The following is a 27,973-nucleotide window of genomic DNA, read 5'->3' on the forward strand; positions in this document are numbered from 1 at the left end:
GTTATTGAAGAGGGGCCGGCCATAAAATGGCAGTGATGGTAACGGTGGATAAGGAAATAGAAGGAGGGGGAAGTGAACTGCAAGCGTATATTGGGGCTGATCATCCTATAATCAGTGCAATCTGGGTCGAAATTCAGCATAATATATTTATCAAAACAAGTTTATTTAAAAGCCTCATGATAAAGCCACGCCCCGGCCCCTGCAAAGAGGAGCAGAATTGTAATCGGGAGATTGGGGGTCATTCTAGAAGACCGGAGACGCTATTGAATAGAGGGGGCCGGTCGCATAAAATCCCGAGCCGCGGATTCGAAGTTAAACATTGAAGCCCCTGCGCTACAAAGGACATCCCTCTTTGGTGAGAAATTTGAAAAGGGCACATTATTTTGGAAGTCTTTAGAAGCTATATACTCAACAGTCAAATTTTGAATTAACGGTAGAGGGGCCGCTTAAAAACTCTTATTTTGCCCTTCATTTCTCATCAGCTCGTGCCAACTCGCTTGTGCTTTTTTTGAAAAAATGCTGGTAGTAATCATGAACAGGGGCGGCGATCCTAATTTAATTTTAATTGCGACTTAATCAATATTTTCCTATTGACATTACTGTTTACTAGGTTAATGATATATGTTTATTTTGCAAATGAGTATTATTTTTTTAACTGTTTTGTATAAACATTATAAACGATGTAAATATGTTCATGTTTATTCAGGGCCCCATGGAAGACCACTACTTGTTGGTGAATGGGCTACCCTGTCAAAAGATTGTCAAAAGGACACTTCCCCCTGGAAATTTAGAAATATGGCTAGAAGGAAATATTGCGCAGAGAACGTACACATTGGTTTTGGCGTTTTCTAGAATGCATTATTCAGCATTCAAAATGGCAAAATCTCGCTTGGTCGCTACGCTCCCTCGCCGAATAACACACAACTATGATACTCTTACAACCCCTGTCCAGAATTGCCTAGTTTGTTTCAGTAAAAGCAATACAAACGGTCGCTGAAAAGGATAAAGTATTTGGTTTAAGGTCTAATATACGTCTGCTACATGTCATCCCGGATAGCTTTCAGCCGAGCAAACCCGCATTATTTACTATATACTCCACTATAAGACAACGGGAAGGTAATTGAAATAGACGTTTGCATATATCTAAGATTCCTACATAATATTAACATGCAGATACTTCGAAGTGAAAATGTGCTATGGGAATTAAGGTTTAATAGATCCTGTATTTTCTTAACATTTCATAATTGTGTGCTCTCACGTGATTGTTTCATAGGCTATAACTATTATTCGAATCTTAAATAACAGTATATGGCCTCAATCAGACTGTGTATCCTATGAAGCGTATTTAACTAAGATAATTCATCCACAACAATTAAAAAGAATTGACGGTTTGCTTCTTATAGTTGTTTGTAAACAAAAAGAAAAGACTTATATTTGTATTGTATTCATATGGAATATGCAGAAATATGAGCACGTTGGTATTTTGTAAGCGAACGAGAGTGATAAAGTCATTCATGAATATAAATATGTAAAGATATAAAGCAAGTGTTTAATATATTATGACAGGCATGAAACACAAATATAGTACCTCATGGGTTTCATTGTTCTGGATTTCCAAATAAATGGAAGTTTTCATTGCAATCATGGATGTAGCGTGAACTGTTTTTATATTTACTCCACAAGGATTAAAATTTCATTTCATAACACTTACAGTTAATGCGGGATGGGGTTGTAGCCTCTCTTTCCCCGAAAATATAAAAAATTACCAATATTCGGGCAGCGAGCAAGAGGCTTCAGCCCCCCCCCCCCGCCCCCCTTTACGCGCGAGCATAACTTAAACACGGGGAATGTTGATATCGGATATTTAAAAAAAAAACGTGACGTGAGCCTGCACCCTTTCCAAAATTGTGCCCACTTGTAGGCACCTACCGGTATATACGGTACTTCTGATATGACCTTGTCAGTATTGGTATGTTGAGTTGAAATAACGGTCTGCGCGATTTTCAAATTTCCGCCCCACCCCCCTTATTGGAAAACCCTGGATCCGCGCCTGCTTTAAGCAACATACTTTGAATTTCGGTGTGATGGTCTTAATATTCATTTGCGACAATGCGAGGGAACGAAGCGAGGGAGCAAAAATAATTAGATTTGTGCATTCGCAGTGCAAAAAAATACATCTGATAAAGACGGGAAGAAAACAAAATCCAGGTGTAGTCTTAAGCACAATCTAATCATGAAAGACCTTAAACAAGAAACATACATACATTAAATATAAATGCGAACGAGCGTAGCGAGCGAGCTTTGGGGGAACTAAATAAAAAGTTACTCTTGACTTGGTTTTAAATTAGGGGCACATTTTACTGTGAAAAGAAAAGGGACACTTATCCAGAGAGAAAAAGGACACTTATTAGAAGAAGAAAAAAGGAGCTCGTGTCAAAGTAAAAATGGTTATTATCAGAGGTGGAAATGGGGCACTTATAACAAAGGAAAAGGGGCACCTATTAGATAGTAGGAGCATTTATTAGAGGTAAAAAGGGCAATTATGAGAAGGAAAAGGGGCTTATATTAAAAAGAAAAAGTGGCAATTATCAAAATGAAAGATGGCACATGTCGAAATAAAAGGGGTATTTGTCAGATAAAAGGGGTACTTCAGTTTCAATAGTTAAAGGGGACATGTCTCGATTTAAATAGGAGCACTCATCACGGATGAAAAGAGGGAATTGTCAAAATAAAAGGGGCACCTCTCATATTTGAATAGGGGTGATTATCATTGGTGAAGGGGCACTTGTCAGATGTGGTAAGGGGCACTTATACGGTGGAACGGGTAGCTATTAGAAATGAGAATGGGAATTTTATCTATATAAAAAGAGGCACTTTTGGGGTAATTGACAAAGTGGTGGCACTGTGCTGCCCTCTAGGCGAGCCGCTATTGTCCGGTGGCCAGGTGGTTTTATAGGCCTATGCCACGGGCGTTTGAGAGGGACACATTTCGATCTCGAATATCCGACCCCCCCCCCCCCCCAACAAGAAAGGGGGTTGTCGCGTATGATAAGTCTTTGATCCCCGGCCTATCCCAGCAAACACACAAGACACTGCAAAACATCCTTGAGCGTTTATTTATGTCCCAAGACTGCTTTTCTTCCCTGTTCTTCTGTTAATTTTCGCATTTCCCCCTTTTTAAATTTCCATTTCTTTTTGTTGGGTGAGAGGTACCATAAATACGCTGTCGCGCGCCCTTGCCAAGTGCTACAAGCTCACTAGCTTCAGTTGATATACAATGCAAAAGACGTGTTGTTGCAAGCTGTAATTGGCAGACCATCTATCTCATCAATAATATCTAAATAGCTACGTACGTACGTACAGCAGCAGTTTAGAAAAAATTGATGACCATTCACTTTGCTTCGACTTCTCTTCACTTCAGGCTTCAGCTGTATTTTGTGAATTGGTAAGTCACTGTGGACTGAATATTAGTGTGTTTGGATGGTGTTAAATTACTAATCTAAATGTAAATGTCTTTTAAATGTCAGTTTTTAATGTTCAAATTGCAACGTCAGTGTCCGACTCCGAGACTGACCGTTTCACAATTTCAGTGTTTGTGTTCACTGACTGAATTCGGCCGAATTCAATTAGTGACTGCCACCCACTCATGCAATGCAAAGTACGTACGGTAGGCCTAGATAATTTTAGGTTATTTTGGCAACATCGAATTCTGTAACTGTCATCCTTTAACCTTTGACAATGACATAAAAAGATCTAGTAGAGTCAGCGCTTGTTCAGAAACCTATCCCAAATTTGATCCGTAACTCCGACATAGATCTAGTCGTAGAGATAGAGTCTAGATCTAAGTTAATCTAGTCCTTAGATAGTAGACCTAGACTACTAGATTTAGATCTAGATCTATCATCTAGATCTATCATCTAGATCTACTAAGACATCCCCAAAATAGTAAGATCGCCAAACATCAGACACTTAAAGGGATCGTTTAACAATGTTAAATCTGAGATACACGGCCCTACGTGTTATCAGTGTCTGTGATATGGTGGAATATTGAAGCCCTAAAAAAATTGCGCTTCAAAATGATCAAGAAGTGCCTCAAAAAAGTAAAAATCTTTGAGTGACCGGTTTTACCATACTCGTTTTCCCCAATAGACTGTAGATCTAGTGTTATGAAACCGTCAGGCGAACGGTTTCAAAATTTGTAATTCCAATCATAAATAAATAGATCTAGACCTATCTTGATAATCAGACAGGCGATCGGCTTGTAAAAGTCATGGGGTTCCTGACTGACCTAAAGCTTTATAATTATCATTGCATCATGAGCTAAATCCAGAATTTTGTTTCAGAATCTGAGACAAAGTTACCGGATCCCTTTAAAACAAAACGGGGGGGGGGGGGGAATTAAATTCTTTTTTAATTATTGAAAGACCAAATAGATCTAGGTCTAGTAGACTAGACCCTAGGCCTATACTATTATTGTGCAAATACTGTTTATGTAGATCTAGATCTAGAGTCTAGGCCTATGTCATGTAAAAGAAAATTAGTAAAGGAAATTGTTACCCGTCGAACCTTTTTTCATTCCAAGCTTTGGAGGTTTGGAAACCGGATCAAAAATCGTAAGACGGGGGTAAGTTTGACTGCGTTGATTTCATGAAAAAAAGTATTATCAAATGACACTCAATGTTGCCTGTCTGAAGCTTGGAAAAGCACAATCTTCCGGTAGGGGAGTCGGCGGCTGGGGAGTCTATCTATACCCCTAGCTCCGAGGTAACGGCCGCCATTAGAAAATTGTACACACAAATCTTCTGATTTCCTGATTTGGCTTAGACCAGAGTAGAAATGGGCTAGATTTAGAATCTTGCCTGTTTTCGACCAAGTGTCTTCCAGAGCTGACAACTAGTACGGATTTCCCGCAATAGGTACGGAAATCATTACGGCAGTACAGAATGTTGTCTAAAAATTACGGATTTTTTTTGGGGGGGTGGTGGTGGTGGTGGCGTAAATATGACTTATCGTAGCGAGTGCTGTGCAGTATGGTGGCCATCCAACACTTGCTGAGAAAGAAGGAAAAGTATCAAGTATTCTCTTAATAGAAGCCAATTTTCATGGAAAACTGATGTGTTGTGATGACCTGAAAATCAATATTTAGCAACTTTGTGAGAGTAAAATCACCACAAATTCAGATAATGATGCGCGCATGCATCCACCCAGTTTTGGAGTGCTGTTTTTATAGGTTCATAGCGCTGCATAGGAAATTACTGATTTATTCCTCAAATTACTGATTTTGAGCCTTGTGATTAGTGATTTTCTGTTCTGGAGGTTGGCAGCTCTGGTCTTCCAATTCTAATTTCCAACGTCAGTTGGAATCGCTCCACTTTGGCATGAGACTTTATTGCCAACATTACATCTTTAATTGCAGAATTGAGAGGAGCTTGTGAGTGTGTCTTTGAGTTTGTCTATGATGTTTATTTAAAACGTTCATCATCCATCCATCTCAATCCACTTCCGCCACAGTTTCTTCCAGACCCCACCTTTCCATGACCTCTCTTGTGTTCTTTATATCGGACATTTTTACAAGTGATGTAAAATCTAAATTGTTGTTTTGTTTCAGTGCAGGGATTCGAATTGTAATAACAATGGATAGCACAGGTGTATTCGGAGTGTACTTTCACAATAGATGTACATGTTACAGAGATGCCAACCAGTATGATTAAATTGTATTTAGTACGATAATAAGAGTGAAATACGATAATACGATATCACCTCTTAAAATACAATTTTTCAACAACAACAACAACAAAACAACAAAAATCTTCTTTTTTTTAAATAAATTTAAAAACCCATAAAAACAGCGGAATCGCATAGAAACCCAAGTAAACCCGTGCAACCCCCAAAAAAACTTTGCTGTACAATTTTCTCATTAAATTTTAATGAAAGAGCAAACATTTTACTTGACCGTACTTACCAGTAAAACATTTTTCTGAAATTTTACTGGCCCGGGGCCGACGGGCCAGTTGTTGTGTCAAGTTTTCGTGAAAATCTGATTTTTCTCTCCAAAATCTGATTTTTTTAGGATACTCAGTCTGTTTTTTTGTGTCAAGAGGTTGGCAACTTGGCATCTCTGATGTTATGTAGTGGTTAAACAATGACAGTTATGCAACATTTATGGATTACCGGTATATTTTGTAACTAGTGACCATTAAAACATCCACCCCTGAAACAAAAGATTAAACAGTATTTAGACTACCACTCCAGCTTTATTTGTTTATTTTAACAAGTTTAAAATGCACAGCCATTAGGTCCATAGTTGGCTACATTAAACCAAGTATATGGAATAACACTTGGTATTATTATTTTACCGGGACAATCAAAGAGATACCATTGTAATATCCTCCTTGGTACAATACACTATGTGATTTTCAGCCTTGCAGCTTGGAAGTTTATAAATCACATATTATACATTGTAGACTGCAGACTGTATGTTTACTTTGATAATATTCAAGTAATCAAGACATCTTGTGAAGTATTGAGGCCACTCCTTCAAAAGTTTGTTGCAGCCATTGTATAGAGATAAGAAGAGTATTGACTCTATGTGAGGGAAGTTCCTTGAACTCTTGAGAAATATATATGAAGAGTTTTATTCCAAAAGGAGCTAAATCCATTGTTATAACTTTGGAGAAAAAAGGATTTGTTTCCCAGATTTTGTACAGGCGTCTATAGAAAAGTGATATTAGAAGGTGCATTTTTTTCATAATTGCTCCCAAAATTTAGGTAAATACTTTTGTTGAAAGACGGGTACTTAAAGACTGTCAATACTACTGGGCCAGAAGGGATTAGACCACACAGCGAGGTCACTGACAGGTGGCCATCTCATTAGCTCAGGTCTCAACTAACATAAGAAAAAGAGGATCATGGGGGACCAACAGGCACCAATTGGGGATGTTTTCTATATAGTATATAGAGTGAGCAAGTAGCTACAAGTAGGGCAGTGGGGCTTTTTTTTCTGATATCAATAACTCCATTTCCATCAAAAGTGGATTTAGCTCCTTTTGGAATTAAACTCTCCATATTTAGACCAACAGTAAATACTTTTTGATAAGTCAACAAGCTGGGTGTACTGTACATGTATCACTTCAAGGTGACTTTGCTTTGTGTATGCAATTATGGTAGGAAATGAAATATTCTCCCTTAAAAACCCAATTATTTTAATGATAATGATGATAATTATATTAGTATTAATAATAGTAATAATAATAATGAATTTAATAATAATCTGCATCTGCATCTGTCTGGGACGTACAATCACCAGCATCTGGTTGTCGCGTACGTTGGGTTAGGATCAAAACGCTAAACACGCCTAAATATTGAAGTGTGATTCGGCTACAAGGTTTATAATGTCTAATGAGTCCAATTTGATTTTAAAAGTTTTCACATCGGGTGAGTTTCTGGTTTTCTCATCTAGATCGTTTCCATTCGGGGACGGTCTTGGGGTACAGGGAATGCCGGTAGCAGTCTTTGTTGGAACTAATGACATGGTATTTATAAGTTCCCCTTTGTCTTGTTTTATACCTGCATCTACTTGAGTTAGGGAGCTGGAGAATGGAGATAGGTCGATATGTTGCTGGGTGTTAATCCATGCGTTTCCTTATACAATGCAGTTAGTCTGGCTTTGGTTCTGCGGACTTTCAAAGTGTCCCATAATGGTAATAATGATAATAATAGTCATATTGATAATTATAATAGTATCTACATGTAATAGTAGTGAGATAAATTATCACCTTTTTTTTAAATAGAAATTTTTGACTTAGAAACATACAAAGCAAATGTTATTAGCAAAACCTTGGTTTTCTTGATCTTTTATTGTCTCTTTTGAAAAATAACATGTTTTATTCATCTATTCATTTCTTTATTTCTTCTTTTTCTTGTTCCTTTTATTATCATTTTCTTATTATTGTAATGATTATTGTTATTATCATTATCATTATCATTATTATTATTCAGTTTTCAGTTTACTAGTAGTTTACTTCATATGTCACATTCACATTCACATTTATCACATAAATCATAAACAAATACAATAAATGAATAAACAATAAGAATGAAAAAGGATTCTTTCAATAGGTATAAACAATACATACAACGATATCTAGCCTGAAAGTATAATAGAGTTGAGCAAACGTACAGTAATAACCACGTAATGGCACAGTATTCAAACTGAAATTTGGCAGAGATATTTGCAGTATATGAGAGCATCAAGTAAAAGGGTAGGCTTGTAAATTGTAGATTTCCTTATAATTTAAAAGCACTCTTTTTTGCATGTCGGTTTATTAAACCCCGTCTTAATTGCAAAATAAAGTCGCGGTGACGCCCGGACGACATTTACCCACTTCCGATTAAGACGCGTCAAACGGGGTAACGTCCGGCAATATCGAGGTAAATCTCATCCTAGACGAGCCAGGGTGATATTTACCCGGGTGACATTAACCTGGGTAAATTACGTCATTACCATGAAAAAATGTATACATGTACACAACGCGCGCCAGCTGATGACGCGGGTGAGGTTTTTGCGGATGGCTGATTAAGACGGTGTCCAAAAGCTCACCCCGTGTTTTACGATCAGACCCCCCACTGTTTCTCATCCACATATCGCTCGGGTGAGATCGATGCAGTTCTATTAAGACGGGGCTTAATATTCAAACAGAAATATTCAAACAGAATGAAATTAGTATCATTATTATTATATTGGTACTTTATTAGTTGTATGAGGAGGAGGAGGAGGTGTATATTACATGTAATTAATATACCGGTAGTTGATTTTGTTGATGATGATGTGGTCATGATGATGACCACAAATATTAGATAATTTGAAAAAGCCATTGAAAAATCGAAATAGTACCTTTTACGTCATATTTCAGCCAATGCCGATGTTGGCTTTTTTGTTGGCATTTTCGTGTTGGTTATATTACGCACAACCAGCCGGCCCATGTGTTGTGGTACTATATGAACAACACCAATAGTTCATTGATGTGCGTAATGAGGCCGCGATTGGCGGAAGGATACATGAATAAAGCACTTTCAAGATGGCCACTTATACATGAACCTTGTCTACAGTGATCTCTTATTTATCCGTTCATCTGATCTTTCAACATGGTGGCAGCGGTCAAAAGAATTGCCATATCTATTACTATTGAACTGCAGATCACATAGGGCAAGCAATAATCTTGAATGACTTATGAAAGATTGATAAGGGACGGTTTTTGAACTGCCGACAATCACACTGCACAGCCAGCAGAGTAAACTCACAGCCGCGTCTCCAATATGAGTATGACTTTGTGTCGGCGTAAGGTTGCGCACTATATTACGCGGGAAACACTACGAGTAGACTAGTGTATTGACTGTCAGACTAAAGCCCTATACATTCAGGACCAGAACTGATGCGGAGGCAGAACCAGAGCCTAGAGGCTCGCCAGGAGCAGAGCCTAGAGGCTCGTCAGGAGAAGAGCCTAGAGGCTCGACAAGACCAGAGCCTAGAGGCTCGACCGGGACCGGGAACAGTACAGCTCTAAGGCCGCTACCTCGGACTTCCAGCCCTGCACTGCATTATGGTTTTGGAACTAGCCGCCACTCGGACCCAGAGCGTCGTGTTGCGGACCGTGCAAGTAGATCCAGGACTGATTGCTGGACTTGGCCGGATCTGATTGTGGAATGAAAACTAGATTAGACTCTCAATCAAATGGACTATAATCTAAGCAGACATATAATGTTTGGACTCGGTTTGAAACAATTAAACCATAATTAATGTGCTTTGTTTGTCGTATAAAACTGGACTAGAGTCTAGTCTAGTCTAGGGGTCTAGATCAAGACCTAGCCTAGATAGATAGTCTAGACACCTTTTTCTAGTCTAGACTCCACTTATGGATCTAGACTAGACCGAGTAACTATGAGAATGAGTATGACTAAGAAGGTGTAATTTGATCAAAATCTACTTTCACCTTGTTCTATATTACTGGACCTGGTCTAGATCTGGACTAGGCCTAGTCTAGATTTCTAGATGTGTTTACTTTAGACCTTAACAAGTCCAATTTCTACATGTGGACCTGTCCTAATTAAGTGAATGATACACACATATCTCTTACATGTATGTAGAAGTGCTGATGTACTATTACTAACTTAGATCTAGATCTAGTGGTGGTAGACTCTACTGCCACTGGTACTATAGACCAAACAGTGGTCCGTGGTATCCCCTTAAAGCGGGTCCAGGACCAGTTGTCTTTGCTAGACCAATTACACAAGGGGGTCTAATTGTCTATGGATCTAGACTTGATATATTTTGATACATTTGAACCTACATTTTGAAGTTGTACATATAGATCTAGTCTATAGTGTAAATGCTAATTGCTATGTAGGCCTACATGTCGATTTAAGTCACAATTCATGTATTACATGTAATTACCTGTGTAGTCCAAGACCCCATTGTAGAAACCAGGACCATGGCTCGCTATCCAGAGATGAAGTGGGACCCTCAGTGTGGTCTCGCTGAAGAATTCACGTTATTTCAACAGCGAATGGAACTTTGCCTTCTCGATAATGAGATAACTGATACTACAAAACAGGCAACAAAAATAAAGATAGCTCTTGGGAACGAAGGGTTACGCAGGATAAACGCCTCTAGCCTCAGTGTAGAGGATCAGAAGGACCCAGGCAAGCTATGGGCCCTAATCGAAGGCCAACTGAATGTCAAAGTGAACTTCAGGATTCATCGTCTCGAATTAATGCGATACAAGCAGATGTCTGGAGAAACGATCGACGAGTTCGTCAATAGATGTCGGAGTAAGGCAAAGGAATGCAAATTCACTGAGGGGGAATTGAGTGAAAGACTCATAGAGCTGGTGATTTCGTCTACACAACTCGAGTCATTTCAGAAAGACCTACTCGACAAAGAAAAGGGGTTCTCAATTGATAAGCTTCTTGAAGAAGGCCGCAAATATGAGGCCATTCAAGTCGGTAAACAGTGCCTGCAGACGCTCCACACCATTGGAAGTGGGAACATTGATGCTGTTAGTCACGACAGTAGGCAGAAATGCAGGAACTGTGGTCTTTCACACCTTCCAAAGAGGTGTCCAGCCTTCGCGGACCTGTGCAATTCGTGTGGCATCAAAGGACACTGGGCGAAGATGTGTCGAAAGACGAAAGAACAGGTCAAACCGAAGATCCCTCCTAGACGTCCACCATCACAAGACAGGTGGAGCTCACAGCAGAGACAGCCCAGAAACAGGCAGTATAGGCCTACATCCTTTCATAGCAGGAACCAGCGTAAGGTTGACGAAATTGGACCGGACGACACAAACCAACCGGACAGTGGGGAACGTGAATTCCACATGATACATATATCGCTAAACTCTATTGACTCGGAGGAGACCGAAGCATATGCGAGTATCAACATCATATGTCCAGACCTGAGGGGTCATCATCGCCTCAATGCAAAGGTTGACACAGGAGCCAGCGGTAATGTTCTGCCACTGCGGACGCTGAAGGACATGTACAGGGCTCGATGGAAAGATGTTATCCGTCCCACTACTACGCGACTATCTGCCTACGGAGAAACGCCTTTACGCTGCTTAGGCACCTTGATGATGTCGATGATGTATGAAGGGTCGCCTTGGTATGGTATGGTATGGTATGGTATGGTATGGTATGGTATGTTGCGGACGTAAATAATTAATTAATTAATTAATTAACGGTCACCATATTTTTTTGAAAATGGAGCTGAATTGGAATGATCGTATTGGCTAAATTTCACACATTTTGGGGTCTAAAATTAATTTCATAGCAATGTTGGGTTTTAAAACAGAACTGAACTATCCCTTTAACTCGTTTGCTAGATAGGTAGTTACTAGTTACGTAATTGCTTTTGAGTTTGCCTTCAGAGAAAGGTTGACTGGTCCTTTAGTAAAATATTGAAATGAAATGAGAAAAACAGATCATGTTGACTTTGATTTATATGTAGCCCCCCCCCCCCCCCCCCCCCCCCCCCCCCCCCCCCCCCCCCCCGGGGAGTGTGGGGGGGGGGGGAATGCAACACTTCTCTGGCTGCATAAGGTGTCATAAAAACACTCACTATACTAAGTTGAACACCCCTCCTTTTGCAGTGGATCAGTCCAAACTTTTGACACCTTTACCCTGAGCCTGCATAAGCGTGTCATATGCATCTAGGGGCTTTGTGTGTAAAGTGTGTTCTGTGTATATGACTGGGAGTGTTGTATACACTGTACAGTGCAATGGTGTTATTTGAGCATTGCACCTGCACTTTAACTCATACACACTCCATCCACACATAATGAAGGAGTGCATACACAGACACACAACATGTCTATGAGTTACACTGCACTGGAGAGAGTGTGTGAGTGCTTTGATCACACCACAGAGCAGACATTTTGAAGGGCTGTATGATGTGCTGTGTATGTACATGGTGTTATGTGTACACTGCACTGTCTGCTAATGTACTGCAATGCCAAGAGCTGAAACGAAGCAAGGTTTTCACTTCAAACTTATATTTTAGCTCTAAAAGACCTGCAGAATTGGATTGTTTGGAGATTTTACAGAAGTTGAATCAGTTGTGGTGAGTATGAACAACAATTTCTACCCTCTTTAGTAAGAATTATGAATATGAGAGGGGAAAAGGAACCTGCCTTAAAAAGAGAAAAGTGTAGTACTAGTAGAGGGTCTAGTAGTACTAGATCTAGCTGACCATAACAATTAACATACAGCCTAGATCATAGATGTTTATAATAAACGAGTGAAATGCTATTTCTGCTCTTTGAACATAGATTCGGGTATACATGCAGGAAGTACAATATTAATTAAAGCTATTAGTATAGCCTATAGATCTAGGCCTACCCTAAATAATTAATAGGAATAATGATAGGGATATTATGATATATTGATATTATGATATTGATATTAATGATAATTGATATTGATTATAATAACAATGATGATATTGTTTTTGTTGAACTATAGTACCAGATCAAAATTTAGATTCAGATTATAACAAATCTTGATCTAGCTTGGTTTAACTGAAGGTCTTTTTTTCATAGGAATATTTATTTGCTCTACCGGTAGTCGGTACATTATATTGGAAAAACTTGTAACACATTCAATATCTCTGAAAATGCCAATGTGCCTTTGACATCTTTCGCAGGGAAAAAAATACTTAAAATTTTGGGGGCTACTTTTCCAGCTTGCTTGCATGAAAATAGCACTCTTTAATTTGTTTTGCAGTGAACTCTATGCAAATTTTGGGGGCTCTTTTATGACTTTCGGGAGCTCTTTTGGGCATTTTGGGGGTTATATTTTTTCACTACATAATGGTTGTATGCAGATATAGTTCTGATCAAAGTTACTGTAGATCTAATTTAAAACAACCAAAAATTGTGCCCTTTCAACAACTTTCATTAATTTATGTTTTTACTTTCCTCTTTAACTCTCTTGTTTCAAGATGGATATCGTGGAAGTATCTGAGAACTTGTCGAAAGAAGAAATGGCATCTGACAAGGCAGGGCTACATGACAGACATAATGACATCCAAGAAGAACACGCAGAGGTGGTTGTGGTGCAAGCTGGTTTACCAAGCGTGGTTGAGAGTGACCAACAGATGGACGATGGTCAAGAATACCCCTCTGGTTACTTCACCGACCCAGACATGGCTCCCTTGAGGTCACGATCAACCTGGCCGGAGAAACGAATCATGGGCCTCCTGGACATCTACATCAACGAGTATCCCGTCTACCAGAAGGCGAAGATGGAACGCCAGATCACCGAGTTCCACGATTACATCGGCCAGATCGTCAACACCGATGGGATCCTTGTGGCAGGGCTCCTCAAGAACCTTAGCAGAGAGTACCGCAAGTTGGTGAACCGTGGCAGCGGCAGCTCCTCCGGACCTCTCAAGTTGCGAGGGTCCAGAGAGCTGTTCCAGAAGTTCGAGCAGTACTACCAGGTTTACAGCAAGTTAAGCCCACAGGACTCGGGGGCAGGGAAACCTTTATCCAAATTCTCAAAGCCGAAACTTCCGAAAGGAAAAGCCTCTTATCAGGTGATGCCAAAGATCAAGAAACTGAAGAAGACCCCAAAGCCGATGCCAGAAATGACTTCATTCAACGCGATGATGAACCCTGTTGAGGTGAAGATACCTCCGGTTGCGGTCATGTCAGACAAATACTGTCAAGAGTACATTGAAGTCATGAGAGAACAGAATCACGCATTGCTAGAAATTGGCAAGGAACTTCGCCTGATGCGTATGGGCTACTTCACGGAGCATGAATTGGCGATGGACTGAAATCCTTATAGAGTCAAACATGTCTACGGCGATCGCCCAAGGGAAACACAAAAAGTGGTCTTTGTAGACAGGTGGTCTTTGTAGACAGGTTCCTTTAGTACATGTTTCAATGAGAAACCATGTTCAAGGGAAGCAAGAAATGTGCTTGTTGTAGACAGGTGGTCTTTGTAGACTAAAGCTGGTTTGACTGTATCCAGATGAATATCAAAAAAATGCATCCATTGAAATTTTTTACAAGTCATGAATTTGAACAAACCTAACAGTGTGCCATGTACATGTACATGTAACAGCATTCATAATGAATAGGTGTACAATGCATTGTTTTTTGACAGGCTAATACAGCAACTAGCAGTCATTACCTGGAGAATATCATTCTTCATACTGGAAACATGGACAATGGAAGTTTTTTTATTGTTATCGGAGATGAGTAATATGCATACAACAGGGCTTAAATTAATCGAAGGCCATGGCCTTTTGATTGGCCTCAATGCCCCTCTCATTGGCCTTGGAGATTTGTTGTGCCCTTTCAAATTCTTCCTATTTGTGCTGTAATATAGGAATGTGCCCTACAGAAAAGTGGCCTTGGCCTAAAAATATTGAAATTTTTAAGGCCTGTATACAATGTACCTGTCATGTGGAGAAAAAAAATTGATATAAACTTGGTAATTAATGTGACAGGGGTTGGATAAGATCATTAGAGGCCACCTCAGGAATAAAATAGGCAACAAATCTGAAATAAAGAGGTGTTTTTTTAGGTTAAACTAAGCATGTCATTTGTACAGAGCCAGAAGGTTTTAGTATTAAGTGTTGGAGTTAATAATAATAATAATAATTATCCTTGCTTATATAGCGCCTAACACTTCCTATGCAGAAGTCTCTAAGCACTCTACAATAATGCAGCATAATTACCCTGGCTTTAGCAGTGCAGCTGTTACGCGCGCTGCGTTTCAAGGAATAAATTCCTACCAGGTACCCATTTACTTCACCTGGGTGGAGTGTGGCAAATGTAGATCAATGTCTTGCCAAAGGACATTAACATCCTTTTGACTCTAAGTGGACATTGTATTGTACGCATTGTGTTGTAATCTTGATGAAACAAGCAAATCCTCCATGCACAGTGAGAATTTAATGTCATTAAAATGTGGTCTGCAGGTGTGTTACCTGGTTTCTTTACTCCCAATGTTTTGTGAATATCCGAACCTCCCTGCACTTTGCTGGCTTCCTAGGGAGAAAAAAAATGGGGATAATACCTGTGCCATCCTGTGGAATATGTTTGATGTCCATCGATGTTTTTAATCTGCTCGACCATGATCTGCAGATAAGTCAGTAGACACTGTGATGAAGAAAATTAAACATTTAAGAATTTTTTTGTTTTCCCAACAAATCCCAGAAAATAGCAGAAATTCAAAAGTGTTACCAAATTAGTGTACAATGAGTTGGACTTCATTTTGGATTATCTTGGATGGGCTATACAACTATTGCAATATTTCTCATTGTCTGCAACAAAGGGCACACCTTTGCTTTGACAGCAAAAATCATCTCGTACACAACGCACAGAGATTCTCAATTTTCTAGCTGATACGAGGTCACAAAAGGTCATGTGACTGACAGTTTAGTTAATCAAATGTTTGTAAACTTGGTTTAAAAAGAGGTACGAGAAGTCTTGAAAGGAAAAGTCACAAAGTGTCGTATTATACATGTAGCATGAAATGTTGCTGTTAAGAATACAAAGGTTTTTACTCTTTTTGAGGCGCAATTCTTTTAGGGCTTCAATATAACACCTTATCAAAGACACTGATAACACGTACATGTAGGGTTGTGCATCTCAGATTTAACATTGTTAAACGATCCCTTTAATTAGTTTTAAAACATACATGTACATGTATTAATGCAAGATTACCAGTAGCAACTCAAAAGAAGCAATGTAGACTACATTGTATGGGGTTTAATGTATGTCAACATTGAATACTTGAATGATTAAAATCATCTTCACATTTTCCTGATGAAACTTGCAAACTTTGCTTGTTCTAATTTAAATGAGTCATCTATTATTTACGACCCAAATTCTCAGTCTCAGATAATAAATGTTTTATTATGGTAATGTTATCATTGTCATGGTATTTAATAGTGCTCCGCTAACATGGCGTAGTATGATTGGTTGTGCAGAAAGAGACAGAGAGAGAAACAGAGAGAGTGAATGAATAAAGAAGAGAGAGAGAGAGGGAGATAAAGAGAGGGGTAGGATAAGGCCTAAAATAAAACCTTGTTGTATTGCCCTTTGGGTGTCAAAACATGGGTAGGTCGGTCAGATTTTTATTTTTTTAACTTTTTTTTTTGTCGCCCTCTTAGGGTCGATATTTTTTCAGATTTGAATGTTAATGTTGTTTTTATGCCTCCGCCACCGAAGGTGGTGCCGGAGGCATCATGTTTTCGGGTTGTCCGTCCGTACGTCCCGTTTGACCGTTATCACAATATCTCAAGAACCATTTAAGATTTAAACTTAAGACTCAGGAATAGTATTTATCACCATAGGAAGACGATCTGATTAGATTTTGGAGTACGTAGGTCAAAGGTCACAGGTCACAGAGGTCAACTTATGAAATTCCTTGTATTGAGTTTGTTAGCGCGATATCTCAAGAACCATTTGAGATTTAAACTTCAAACTTAAGGATAGTATGTATCACCATAGGAAGACGATCTGATTAGATTTTGGAGCACGTATGTCAAAGGTCAAGGGTCACAGAGGTCAACTTATGAAATTCCATACATTGAGATTGTTATCATGATATCTCAAGAACCACTGGAGATTTAAACTTCAAACTTAGTGATAGTGTGTATCACTATAGGAAAACAATCTGATTACATTTTGGGTCACGAGGTCAAAGGTCAAAGGTCACAGGGCTCATTATGTATGCAAAAACAGCTTGTGATCGCGTTATCTGAAGAACCGATTGATGGATTCCTGCCAAACTTTGGTCATGTATGTATCTTGCAAAGCCAATGAACTGATAGATTTTGGGGTCACGAGGTCAAAGGTCACAGCGCACATTGTGTATGCAAAAACAGCTCGTGATCGCCTTATCTCAAGAACCATTTGATGGATTCCTGCCAAACTTAGGTCATGTATGTTACTTGCAGAGCTGATGAACTGATTAGATTTTGGGGTCATGAGGTAAAGGTCAAGGTCATGCGGCTCATTATGTATGCAAAAATAGCTTGTGATCGTATTATCATTAGAACAGATTGATGGATTCCTGCCAAACTTAGATCATTTATGTATCTTGCAGAGCCAATGAATGGTTCATAAGATCAAAGGTCATGGGCTCATTATGTATGCAAAAATAGCTTGTGGACGCATTCTCATTAGAACTGACAGATGGATTACTATTTAACTCAGGAAATCTTGCAGAGCCAATGAACTGAGTAGATTTTAGGGTCATGAGGTCAAAGATCAAAGGGTCATATATGTATATGAGAAATTGCTTGTAATCACGATATTCTGAGAACATGTTAATGGATTACAATTGAACTTGAATTTGAAAAATTTCTTCCGTTTCGGTTTGTAAAATTGCTCTATGACGGAGGCATCATTTTCGACTGCGCGCAGTCGAATTCCATCTAGTTTATTCTTTTTTCCCTGCCCTCTTTTGGCTGATATTTCCCCCTTTTTTTGAGTGCTTCAATACATCGTCATCATTCCATTGATATCTTTTTCATCTCATAATTATCCATGGTTTGCATGAGTGAGCATTTTGGAATAATTTGATTTTCTCCATTTAATATCCCATTTAAACAAACAAAATACATGTTATTTTATTCATTAATTTAAAAAAAATCTAAAAAATGGTTTAAAAAAAAAAAAAAAAAATTATATGCCAACCGTAGAGTTTTTTATTCTTTTTTCCCTGCCCTCTTTTGGCTGATATTTTCCCCTTTTTTTGAGTGGTTCAATACATCGTCATCATTCCATTGATATCTTTTTCATCTCACAAATATCCATGGTTTGCACGAGTGAGCATTTTGGAATAATTTGATTTTCTCCTATTTAAACAAACAAAGTACATGTTATTTTATTCATTCATTTTTAAAAAATCTAAAAAACGGTTTAAAAAAAAAAAAAAACTTTTTAAAATGCCAACCGTAGATTTTTGGGTCGGTCGCAAAGGGCAATACAACAAGTTTTTATTTTAGGCCTAAGAGGAGTGTGATGTGATGGTGAGGAAATTGATAATTTCATGTGTGCACATATATGAATAGGAGGAGTGCAATGTGTGTGTTTGATTAGAAAGAGAAAGTGAAGGGAGGTGGTGGAGAAAGAACGGTATAATGTATGAAATTATGAAATGAACCACTCAGATTTGTTTTGCATAAATATTGTTCAAAAGGACTGCATGGAATTCAATAATCAACAACAACTATGATAATATGCTGCTTGTAAGTGTCGGCTTGTATGGTGATGTAGATATACAGTAGTAGGCTTGCGGGTGCACCCGCAAGCCTACTGTATAACTATGATAATGGAAATAAAACAATAATTTGAGTATCTGCACATGACTGCATAATGATATAATTGTACATGATTTTCTATTTAATTACTTTTGTAAACATTTTATTCATTGTATTTGTTGTGTTCGACTTTTTATACTTTGAATTTGAATTTGTATCTTTTTTAACGCAGAAATAAAATCAATCGAACAAAACAAACAATAATAATCATAATTATCCTTGCTTACCGGTATATAGAGCGCCTAACAATTACTTTATCAGAAGTCTCTATTACGCGCGCTGCGTTTCAAGGAATAAATAAGCAACAAAAGAACATATGATATCATTAAGAAAAAAATGACTTAAAGGTAAAGACCAGTATTGGAAACGCCCCAATTTCAAAAAATGAAATGGAAGCTCTCATTACCAATCATGTGAAAGAATATGTTTTTACTAATACATGATGATAAAAAATTTGCCGGGAAACCGCCTCCTAATTCATATATTTAGTAAATTTGTTTCTCTCATGGTCTGTGAGAGATATAGGGTAGTCCCATATACATCTTTCTGTGTATAGTGCTTGTAACTTTACGAAGAATGGGCCAAATTTCTTATCATTTTCATGATTCCAGAACCTTGCAGATGCTAGATGCTAGATGATCAACCTTTTCTGATCGATTCCACAACGTTTTTTTCACAATGCAATCGCATGACCATAACTGGTCTTTACCTTTAACCTTCCATATGTACAATTGTATATGATAGCCTATCATTTTTTGTTTGTTTCTGTTGCTCACTCTCATTTTCTAGTATTATGATACACATAACTCTCTTTACTCTTGTACATGTTCGTGTGCTAATAATTTCAACATAATTTTATCATTTCAGTGTAACCCAAGACCAACTAGACAAAAGGTCTTTTGAACTACCTCCTGTCCTGCTGCACCAAAGCTCATCTCTTGCCCGTTATAACAACAGGTGATCCCAGTGCCTGACCTTTCACCTAGGACCCCTACGCCTTTGACCCTGCAAGCGACCTCACCCACACGATGAAGCTCGAGAAATCGCCCAGCTCAGCGAGCCTTACGAACGGGGATGCCGCAGATAAGCCCAGTACCTACCACTCCTGGTTGCACAGCAGAGGGGTGTGGTTCTCTTACATTGTGGGCGTGTACGGCATGCACCTTTTCCTTCTCAGTTTGCCTTTCTTCAGTGTCAGCACAGTGTGGACACTGACAACTGTGGTACACAGTGTGGTAAGTTGAAATGAAGGTGTGGTTTGTACTAGTAGCCCTCTTAGGGTGTGGCACTCTGAGGGTGTGGCTCACTCAAAGAAGGGATGAGACACTTGATAACTGATACACAATGTACTAAATGTGTGGCTGCCTAAAGCGTGAAGGCAAAGTTAACACACTGTGGACAGTGGAGACTGTGGACACTAACAGCTATGATACTCAACGTGGTAAGTTGAAATGAAGGTTTGGTTTGTACTAGTAGCCCTCTGAGGGTGTGGTTCAATCAAAGAAGGGATGAGACACTTGATAACTGATACACAATGTGCTGAAGGTGTGGCTGCCAAAAGCGTGAAGGCACAGTTAACACAGTTCGGAGACTGTGGACACTGACAGCTATGATACTCGATGTGGTAAGTTGAAATGCAGGTTTGGTTTGTACTAGTAGCTCTCTGAGGGTGTGGCTCAATCAAAGAAGGGATGAGACACTTGATAACTGATACACAATGTACTGAATGTGTGGCTGCCTAAAGCGTGAAGGCAAAGTTAACACACTGTGGACAGTGGAGACTGTGGACACTAACAGCTATGATACTCAACGTGGTAAGTTGAAATGCAGGTTTGGTTTGTACTAGTAGCTCTCTGAGGGTGTGGTTCAATCAAAGAAGGGATGAGACACTTGATAACTGATACACAATGTGCTGAAGGTGTGGCTGCCAAAAGCGTGAAGGCACAGTTAACACAGTTCGGAGACTGTGGACACTGACAGCTATGATACTCGATGTGGTAAGTTGAAATGCAGGTTTGGTTTGTACTAGTAGCTCTCTGAGGGTGTGGCTCAATCAAAGAAGGGATGAGACACTTGATAACTGATACACAATGTACTGAATGTGTGGCTGCCTAAAGCGTGAAGGCAAAGTTAACACACTGTGGACAGTGGAGACTGTGGACACTAACAGCTATGATACTCAACGTGGTAAGTTGAAATGCAGGTTTGGTTTGTACTAGTAGCTCTCTGAGGGTGTGGTTCAATCAAAGAAGGGATGAGACACTTGATAACTGATACACAATGTACTGAAGGTGTGGCCGCCAAAAGCGTGAAGGCAAAGTTAACCCATTTAACCCGTTTGACCCAGGAAGCAGACAGTTTTTCGGAGGTCAACTAGACATGCTTGTACAACAACACATGGCGCGCCATCCGGAAATTAGCCTGGGAAGGTATGTGGGGTTCAAAACAGCTTTGCGTTTATCATCTCTCAGAAACGTGATTCTGGCTGTATGTCACATTCAAAACACACCTTTTTGCATCTTTAGGTATGCCCATGTCTAAAGACGTTTAAAAAAGGCTTTGCGTTTATCACCTTCAAAATTTGCCTGAAAGATGTTTGAGAAACCTGATTCTAGGCAAAAATTTGGTCAATAAACGCACCCTAAAACATGAATGCAAGCAATAACACAGTATGGAGACTGTGGCCACTGACAGCTGTGGTAGTCGGCATGGTAATGTGAATTGCATGGTGTTACATTGCATGATAATCTGTGGCTGTCATGGGATGGATGTAGAGAAGGCATTAAGCCCAGTGTCTACAACTCATGGTTGCAACACAGATGGGCGAGTTTTAGTGAGAGCACAGTGTAGACACTGTGGTAAGTTGAAATCGGGGAGAGGAAATTTATTGCAGGTTAGCGTGTGGCTCTCTTTTAGAAGGCATGAAGGTAATTTTTGTCTCGCCTGCGTAGCAAAAGCGAGACATAGGCGCCGCTTTTCCGGTGATGACGGCGGCGGCGACGGCGTCAACATCAAAAACTTAACCTAAGGTTAAGTTTTTGAATTTTTGGTATAATTTTTAAAGTATAAGTTCTTAGTCAATGAAACTTTGACTTTAGGGTAATCAAGTATCCCCAATCATGTGAGTAGAATTTCAGATCACAAAGTCAAGGTCAAAGGTCATTTCAGGTCAACAGACTTGGACTATGTTGTAGCATCATCATCGAAAACTTAACCTAAGGTTAAGTTTTTGAATTTTTGATATAATTTTGAAAGTATAAGTTCTTAGTCAATGAAACTTGGACTATAGGGTTATCAAGTCTCCCCAATCATGTGAGTAGAATTTCAGGTCACTAAGTTAAGGTCAAAGGCCATTTAAGGTCAACAAACTTAGACTTTGTTGTGGCATCAACATTAAGATTTTCAAAATGCTTCTTCTTCGTTATTTTTCAACCGATTTTGATTCTGATTGTTTCATATGATAGGGCTAGGAGGGGATTTAAAATTTCTACACAGAATCGTGAAATTCATTATCTCTGCTAATTTATGCAAATTTATTCGAAATCACAAAAAAGGCTTCTTCTCCTTCATTTCTCGACCGATTTTGATTTGGTTTGCTTTATATCGTAGAGCTAACTTTGGTACACTAAATTTCTACACAGAATTTTGAAATTGTTCTCCATTAATTAATTATGGTAATTTATGCAAATTTATTCCAAAAATAACAAAAATTGCTTCTTTTCCCTCATTTCTTGACCGATTTTGCCTTATCTGGTAGAGCTAAATTTGGAACAATAAACTTCTACACAGAATTGTGAGATTTTGCTCCATTGATTATTTATGGTACTTTATGCAAATGAAATGAAATTATGTCCCTTCCAGGGCATCAAATTTCTACTTTTTGACCAGTTCAAAAGTGTACCACATAAAATTTACGATATTTGTTGTTGTGAGATGCGGATGAGCACTACGTCATTGACGTTCTGGTTTATCATATTGAATTGCGTTATGCAGGCGAGACCGCCGAGAGCGTTTCCCTTGTTGGTAAGTAGAATTCAAAAGGAGGGTGAGGTTGTCTCCATAGAACATGAGGGCAAATTTAGCACAGTGTGGACACTGAAAACTGTGTTACACTACATGGAAAATTAAATTGCATATCAGATTGTGGCTTTCTCAGGGAATCTTTTTCTTTGAGAAGGAATGAAGGCAAGGTTAGCTAAGTAGGACACTAAAAATTGTGTTACACATCGTGGAAAATTGAATTGCATATATCAGATTGTGGCTTTCCCAGGGTGCAACTCTCTTCAAGAAGGCATGCGGGCAAGGTTGGCTCAATGTAGACATTGATTGTAACTTCACTACACAGTTTGAGTACATTGGCAGGGTTTGGTCTGACAGGATGTAATCAGCTCTTAGCTCCCATGGATTTTTGCCCTCCCTAAACCAGGGGTTCTTGGGCAAATACCCTTTGAAATTCAAAATGATTTCCTTGATATACTGTACATGTAGTGTGGATACATGTATGGTGGAAACATGTAGTGTCGCACAGGAGCATTAGCCCTGGTTTTCAGCGCTGCTGAATATGCTGCACAAACATGGTGCAGGAATACCAGAAAGCTGGGCTGTGCACTTCATGACACTGGATGTCTCCGCCCTACACCCACAGATCTCCTCCCAGTCATTGTAGGAATTGCACCACCAAGGCTACGCCGAGAGAATCTGACAGACAAGCTGACAAACAAATCCCTTGCTGATGACGATCACTCCCTACACAAAATAACGACATAATCCCAAGATTTAGGTCGCCAACGCCTTCGATCGCGTCGACCTCTCTCCTGACATGCAACCGCCCACAGCAGATCAGACTTAAGCCTAATCCAAGAGTGGGACAAGAGCTTGGTAGGATGGTACGCCCACGGCAGCTCACTGTTCCACTTGGCATCAAAGCTTCGGCAGGCTCTGAGCTACCTCAGAGGAATAGGGTAACACTCAATAGACTGCAAACTGGGGTAGGAAGATTCAACGCCAATATGTACCGTTGGGGACTTCGGGAATCGCCGGCATGCATCTGTGGTGCAGATGAGCAGACGGCAGATCATGTCATCTACAACTGCCCTGTTCTCAAACCTCCTGACGGGATGACTGATCTGTCAAGCCCAAATTATGCACACGTCAACTGGCTTACCTAGCTTCAAGAGATAACTTGATATATGATACTACTACCTCATACGAAAGAAGCTTAGAGTACTTGACTAGTTTAATTTTGATTATCTAACTATTGTTAATTTTAATCGACATTAAAACTGATTTGTGTTTCTTTCCATCCTTCCTGCAGGTGACATACTTCTTTTTCCACCATGTGAAAGGGTCCATCTGGGCAGACAGCCAAGGCAGCGAGAGATATCAGACGCAATGGGAACAGATAGACAACGGAGAGCAGTTCACATCAACACGAAAGCTTCTCACCTTGGTTCCTGTTCTCTTGTGAGTATATTATCCTCAAAATATCCTCAAAAGGCTGGTCAGACTGTAAAAAATAATGATAACAATGATGATGAATTGTTCCCAAGTTGTTCCCCTGTTGTAAAAGTGGTACAAACAAAATTGGAAATCTTAGAATGTTGGGCTTCCTGGGGTAAGTTTCAATTGTTGTAAAGAAATGTTTGGCTTGCAACCATTAGATGAAGATTGCATGATTAATCTTGTAGTTGAAATATGATTTCAGAATGAGTCAGGAGAGCTGAGTTAAAGGGAGGCTTTACTACTGCAGCTAGAAGGGATTAGACCACCCAGAGAGCCATCGAGGTCACTGTGACAGGTGGCTATCTCATTAACTCAGCTCTCATTTAACATAAGAAAAAGAGGATCATGGGTGACCAACAGGCACCGATTTGGGAAGTTTTCTGTATAGAGGGAGCAAGTAGCTACAAGTAGGACAGTGTGCCTTTAAATTGATTCTAGATCATCATGACTGTGCCATTTGTTTAAGGTCAGACGTCGACGGTTGTGGTATTAATTGGTATGAGACTCCGTGGAAACAGATAGTCAATGGGTATCAGTTAACACTAAAAAAATACTCACTTTTTCATTATATTGTGAATACCTTTGAGTAAATTCAGAACTTTCAGAGCCAGTCAGACCATAAAAATACCAATAAATATAATTCAAATTATAAATTGTCTTTATAGCCCATCTGCACTAGTTTGGCCAGGAGGGATTAGACCTCCCTGCATGGTCACTGACAGGTGGTTATCTCATCAAATCAGCTCTCAATTAACATAAGAAAAAGAGGATCGTGGCACGAAGAACTTTGCGCATTGAGCGCTGTACAGCGAGTTTACGCGCTCTCATTGGCCAATCCGCTCGAATGGCTTCGAATGGCTTCGAATTTAATTGCGAGGGGAACTACTTTACTTAAGCGCAACTTAGCGCAACTTAAGTTCAATGGCAAAGTCAATACATAATATTACGTCACACCACAGAGATTTTGACACGTCCTGCTTTAAACAGGTGACGCCCTTCACACATAACTGACGCACACACGGCATTGCGAACATATAATATAGAAAAATCAACAAACATCTCAGAATAAATTTCCAGTTTGTACCTTAAATATGACGAAAATGAGAATCGTTCAAACTTAAAGATAAAGACCAGTATTGGAAACGCCCCAATTTAAAAAAATGAAATGGAAGCTCTTATTACCAATCATGTGAAAGAATATGTTTTGACTAATACATGATGATAACAAATTTGCCGGGAAACCGCCTACTAATTGATTATATTTGGTAAATTAGTTTATCTATTGGGATGTGAGAGATAAACGCACGTGTCGCGCACGTGTCGCGCACGTGTGCGTAGTCCCAAATACATCTTTCTGTGTACAGTGCTTGTAACTTTACGAAGACTGGGCCAAATTTCTTATCATTTTGATGATTCCAGAACCTTGCAGTACACACCAATACTTATATGCTAGATGATCAACCTTTTCTGATCGATTCCACAACGTTTCTTTCACAATGCAATTGCATGACCATAACTGGTCTTTATCTTTAAAAAATAGTTAAGTGAAACTTAAACTTTAGTGAAAATACTTAAGTGAAAAAATCATAACAAATAGAGGGTGTGACTGAAATAGCATAATTTTGGTATCGAAAAAAACGGAAAATCGCAAGCTTGTCCTCACATAAATATCTTATAGCATTGAGTGAATAGAGAAAAGCAATAGCCAGTCTGAAGGGCCTATGTCGGCCAGGCCAGGCGCCAGCTTATGAAAATGAGGCTGAGATCAGATGAGCGATCTGCGCATGCGCTAATTGTAAGCTAAAGTTAGAGGGCGCAAGTAGCTATAAGTAGTGCAGTGGGACTTAAGGGGTTGGGTATCTTTGCCTCAGATTCTAAACAAAATTCTGGATTTAGCTCATGCTGCGATCATGATAATTAACCTTTGGGTCAGTCAGGGATCCAATGACTTTTTCAAGCCGATCGCCTGTCTGATTATCAAGATATTTATAATTGGAACTAGAAATGTCAAAACACTACAGTCTATTGGGGAAAATGAGTATGGTAAAACCAGTCATCAAAAAAATAAGGTAATAATGTGGAGCGCCAGGAGTGTCAAGTCTGACAGACATGAGCGCTATACAAGAATCCACTATCATTATTATTAAACATACAAGCCTTTAAATAACATTGTAAGGGTGTATTATTTTCGGTCTACCAGGAAATAGTCAACCAATGTAAACAGGAAATGTCACACTTGTCATTTTCATTTCTTTTCATAATGCTGTACACTCTGTATACTCTGTATACTATACACCAATACTCTATGAATTAAGGAAACGAGATAAATAATCAAAAAGCTGTTTATATACATGTATATTGCATAATGTACATCTTATCAAAGTATGAATAGGTAGTCAAGAAGTGTTCATTTAGAGTTGTCCTTAATTATAGCTTAGGATAATCTGATAAATTTAATTTATTTTGTCAGAGTTAAGTGAAGTTTCCAAAACATTATCATGTGGCAGAAAAGAGGAAAGCCCATTAATGACCAGTCTTGATTGATTATAACAGGCTTGAATAAGAGTGTTGTGACTCATAACCATTATTTCTTTGTTTTCTTTTGTGTCATTCATTTACTGTCAACATATTGCAGTAAATTACATTAATACTTATTTTGTTATTATTGTTTCACAGATTCTTCTTGGCAAGTTTTTACACAAAGTATGGCTACTACCATTTCTTGATAAACTGTGCAGCCTTGCTTCTCGGAGTCGTCCCCAAGCTCCCCATGTTTCACGGCTTCAGGTTGTTCGGAATCAACAAGTACTGAAGCTAGTAACCACTTCCATCCCACTTCTGCATTCTCTATGGTGTCCTTGAGAGAGCGATGGTAAATGAAAAGACTTTAGGAGGCAGTCCTACAGGAGAGGGTGATATATACTGATCTCGGTAGAAGTTTGAGGATGATCACAGACTGTTTTTTAAACTACAATCTTTCCACAGCCTTTTAATGAATAACAAATCGTTATTTGTACGCTTCAGGTAATGTGTATAGATCTCTGATTTTGTAGGTCATATGTTTGGTGTACGGTATAGTGAATGGATCGACTGTGAAACTCACCCAACAGTATTGTGCTGGTTCTGAATTGAAGCTTTACATGGAGGGAAAAGCTGATGAAATTCAACAATTTATGGAGTGGTTCAAATGATGTATCGCTCATGGATACGGAAACCTTTGAAATATAAACTGTGTAAACAATAATAATTACTGAGTCGGATAAACTACATAATGTATAACAGTTGCATATAATGCTATATGGTTTAGGGGGAATTCTTTTTTATTTTTGTCTTATAAAGAGAAATAAATGTGTGCTAGATTTGCCGAGCTTAGCTGGCACATCGTATATTTTGATTAGCTTCATTTTATTTTCATTTTTCCGCACTTCAGCATATGTGTATAACGTAAATCTCCGTGTATAAGGCGCACTTTTTTGCCGCTGAAAAAATTTGAAAGTCGGGGTCGCGTCTTGTACACAGGTACAGAAAAAAGGTTTTTTTTTTTTTTTTTTTAGTTTCGATTTATGGCGCTATGCCTGGCAATGTCTCCTAGCTCAGTAAACAGTGTGTTGACTCACCACTCGGAAACTA

At 39.0% G+C, this 27,973-nt stretch overlaps 2 protein-coding genes across 2 annotated transcripts; both read left to right on the forward strand.

Moving 5' to 3' along the window:
* The first annotated feature begins 3,279 nt into the window (after positions 1–3,279).
* LOC115926170 (ORM1-like protein 2) lies at positions 3,280–27,603 on the forward strand. The gene is made up of 4 exons (XM_030990708.1): positions 3,280–3,445; positions 19,709–20,076; positions 24,156–24,304; positions 27,020–27,603. The coding sequence occupies exons 2-4, from the start codon at positions 19,870–19,872 to the stop codon at positions 27,153–27,155; spliced, it is 492 nt and encodes a 163-aa protein (XP_030846568.1). The 5' UTR covers positions 3,280–3,445; positions 19,709–19,869; the 3' UTR covers positions 27,156–27,603.
* LOC115926167 lies at positions 12,432–15,041 on the forward strand. Its single transcript, XM_030990707.1, has 2 exons — positions 12,432–12,616; positions 13,496–15,041. The coding sequence occupies exon 2, from the start codon at positions 13,496–13,498 to the stop codon at positions 14,333–14,335; it is 840 nt and encodes a 279-aa protein (XP_030846567.1). The 5' UTR covers positions 12,432–12,616; the 3' UTR covers positions 14,336–15,041.
* Positions 27,604–27,973: the final 370 nt, after the last annotated feature.

The sequence above is a fragment of the Strongylocentrotus purpuratus genome, unplaced genomic scaffold (genome assembly GCF_000002235.5).
Source record: "Strongylocentrotus purpuratus isolate Spur 01 unplaced genomic scaffold, Spur_5.0 spur5_scaffold_19, whole genome shotgun sequence".
Lineage (NCBI taxonomy): Eukaryota > Metazoa > Echinodermata > Echinoidea > Camarodonta > Strongylocentrotidae > Strongylocentrotus > Strongylocentrotus purpuratus.

Excerpts from the sequence above, each read along its gene's own strand:
- LOC115926167 (XM_030990707.1), top strand. The coding sequence starts at position 13,496 with ATGGATATCGTGGAAGTATCTGAGAACTTGTCGAAAGAAGAAATGGCA.
- LOC115926170 (XM_030990708.1), top strand. The coding sequence starts at position 19,870 with ATGAAGCTCGAGAAATCGCCCAGCTCAGCGAGCCTTACGAACGGGGAT. Across the intron at positions 20,077-24,155 it reads CAACTGTGGTACACAGTGTG|GTGACATACTTCTTTTTCCA; the intron begins GTAAGTTGAAAT and ends TCCTTCCTGCAG. Across the intron at positions 24,305-27,019 it reads ACCTTGGTTCCTGTTCTCTT|ATTCTTCTTGGCAAGTTTTT; the intron begins GTGAGTATATTA and ends ATTGTTTCACAG.